The following is a 2,490-nucleotide window of genomic DNA, read 5'->3' as shown; positions in this document are numbered from 1 at the left end:
GTTTTGGAAATGAAGACGGTGAGGCAGAGGATGGCGAAAAAGAAGATAAAGAAGAAGGAGGAGAGGAGGATGCCAAGCAGCAAGAGGAAGAGGGTGTCGACGAGGGTGAGAAGGAGGAAAAAGAAACTGAAAAGCAAGAGGAGGTGAAGGCCGAAGAGAAAAATGGAAAATCCACAGATACAAAAGTTTAAAATGAAATGCTTTAAAAAATACCTGCTAGCGTTGCAGCAGAAGGATGTTTTCTCCGGTGCTCAATATGTACTTAGATAGCTCTCTAATTCAAATCAAATTCAAATCTCTTGAAATCAGAAGTCAACATGTTGGTGAACAAATTCTCTGTATGATCAACTTGAGTGACCAACAGCATGTATGCAAACTGTACCAGCTAAGAAATGAAACATTGTAAAAGCTTGATGATGATGAAGACAGGATGTGACAAGTGTCTAGAGTAGAAATTCTAACACCTGTGTGTTTTACTGTCACCAGCACATGCCTGTGGGACGGTCTGTACTGATGTGCAATACCCAGTTTGAAATGCCTTACATCAAGTCCTCACTTAGTGCTTTAAATTCATGATGTGCTGCATTAAACTCCAATAAAGCCTTGAAGCCTTGTCAACCCAGAGCTGCCCCAGGCTTTTCATTTGTACTCTGATTGAGTTGCAATCAAGTGTCAGAACATATCATATTTAGCACAAATAAACCCATTAGCAGAAAATTATATCAAATTTCTAAGCTCTGTGACACACTTTCACAAGCAAGGACAGATAGTTTAACTTGCTAATTTCATTTAGAATGTTACTTTCTCCCCAACATGAATGAACCTCATTAATGAAGGTTAATGGAAAAAGTACATATGGCAGCCAAAGAGCCCTTGGTCCTATCCATATTAATTAATCAGTCTACACTTGACTGGAATGGAGGGCTGCAGCAAACCAGCAAAGTCAGCAGGTCTGGGTTGTTTGAGATTCTTTCAGCTAAAAAGACACTGAGCCAGCTTTTGATATGAAAAACCCACACTAATCAAAGTATATCAGACTGGTTTGAGGTTCACATTTTCAACATGCTCTGCCAATAAAACCCCATTAGATTCCTCTTGACTTTGCTGAACTACAGTCTAATGAAGAATTGAGTTGCAGTGGCGTTTTTTGTATTTGTCTCAAGTCAGCAGGTCATCTCTGCCCTGATGTGCCTATACAGTCCCTGTGTGATCAGTGAGCTGACACCAGTGTTTTTCCTGCTGCCTCACCCTCAGCCACATCACTGTCTATAAATCAGGGCGCACTGAAACCTTTATGACTCAGCTAGTCTGCTGCACCAAAGAATCTGGCTAAGTATCAACTCTGGTAGGACAGAGAGTGAGAGTGAGAGAGAGAGAGAGAGAGAGAGACAGAGAGAGACAGAGAGAGAGAGCGGAAATGCAATTTCATTATTCTATTAGGGAGAGAGGTTGAGTAGAAATTGGGGGGGCGAGAGAGAGAGAGAGAGCAAGAGAGAGAGAAGCAGAAACATATCTTGCTGCACTAAACCTTGACAGAGGACAGACTGTTCTTTACCCAGAAAAGAGGTGGAGAGATCAGGGGCTTCCTTTAGGCAGATGCAATCCCCATCGCACAAACACACACTCTCTGTCTCTTCCTCCTACACACACACACACACACACACACACACACACACACACACACATACATAGGAGGGGATGTGGAGTGGGAGTTTCTGTTTGATATCTCTTAAGCTACTTTGAAATATTGCATCATCTTATAACACTAACATATGCACATAACTTTTTCCACATGTCTTACATGTTCTGGCTCTGTTCTTGCATGTGTCAAAGCAATGCCCTAAACTGTTTCTCCCCTCCTGCTTCACCCACCTTGTCCTGAGTTTAACCCATCCTGAGCTAAACTACAGTATCCTCCTCCTTCTGTTGCTACAGTAAAACCAGAGCCAGTCCAAAGGAGCACTCAATTTAATCACCAGAGGTTGCACTTTGCAATGAATTTGGATGCACTTGCTCACACAATTCACCAATCAAAGAGATAGCAATACTGTAAATGTTTTCTTATTGATTCTAAGTACACTACTGATGTAGTACTGGCTGCATTTTAACATACAAACCACAAATACAGACAGAATACCGAAGTCATAAAGCTCTTTACAATTTATACAGTAAACCACCAGCAGGATAGATATAGATAGTGCCTCAGGTGCTCATATTTTATCCTTTGTGTTACATACAGCCAATGGAGGCTTGTGAGTGTGTGTATGTGTGAGAGGATGTGTTGGGACACTGACCCATGGTAAATGTAGCACATCAGAGCAAAGCTGAATATATATAAAAAAAGTTTTATCACATTTCATCTTTCAGATATTGAGTTTCATCCCGTTTCATCTGTCACATTTATGGTGTAAACGGGCTAGTATATAAATCTTATAACCCTCTCTCCCTCTTGTGGGCATTCACTATGTCAGACAGGGTGGGGGGGGGGGG

General features: G+C 41.6%; 1 protein-coding gene across 1 annotated transcript in view; it reads left to right on the top strand.

The window, feature by feature from the left end:
* Nucleotides 1–622, top strand: part of neflb (neurofilament light chain b) — a 3,865-nt gene extending 3,243 nt beyond the window's left edge. Inside the window, exon 5 of the mRNA XM_032517338.1 lies at nt 16–622. Coding sequence (XP_032373229.1) covers nt 16–191 — 176 coding nt within the window. The 3' untranslated portion in view covers nt 192–622. The remainder of the gene's footprint in view (nt 1–15) is intronic.
* Nucleotides 623–2,490: the final 1,868 nt, after the last annotated feature.

The sequence above is a fragment of the Etheostoma spectabile genome, chromosome 5 (assembly GCF_008692095.1).
Source record: "Etheostoma spectabile isolate EspeVRDwgs_2016 chromosome 5, UIUC_Espe_1.0, whole genome shotgun sequence".
Lineage (NCBI taxonomy): Eukaryota > Metazoa > Chordata > Actinopteri > Perciformes > Percidae > Etheostoma > Etheostoma spectabile.
Note: the sequence above shows the minus strand (reverse complement) of the source record. Positions and strands in the feature narration are given on the sequence as shown.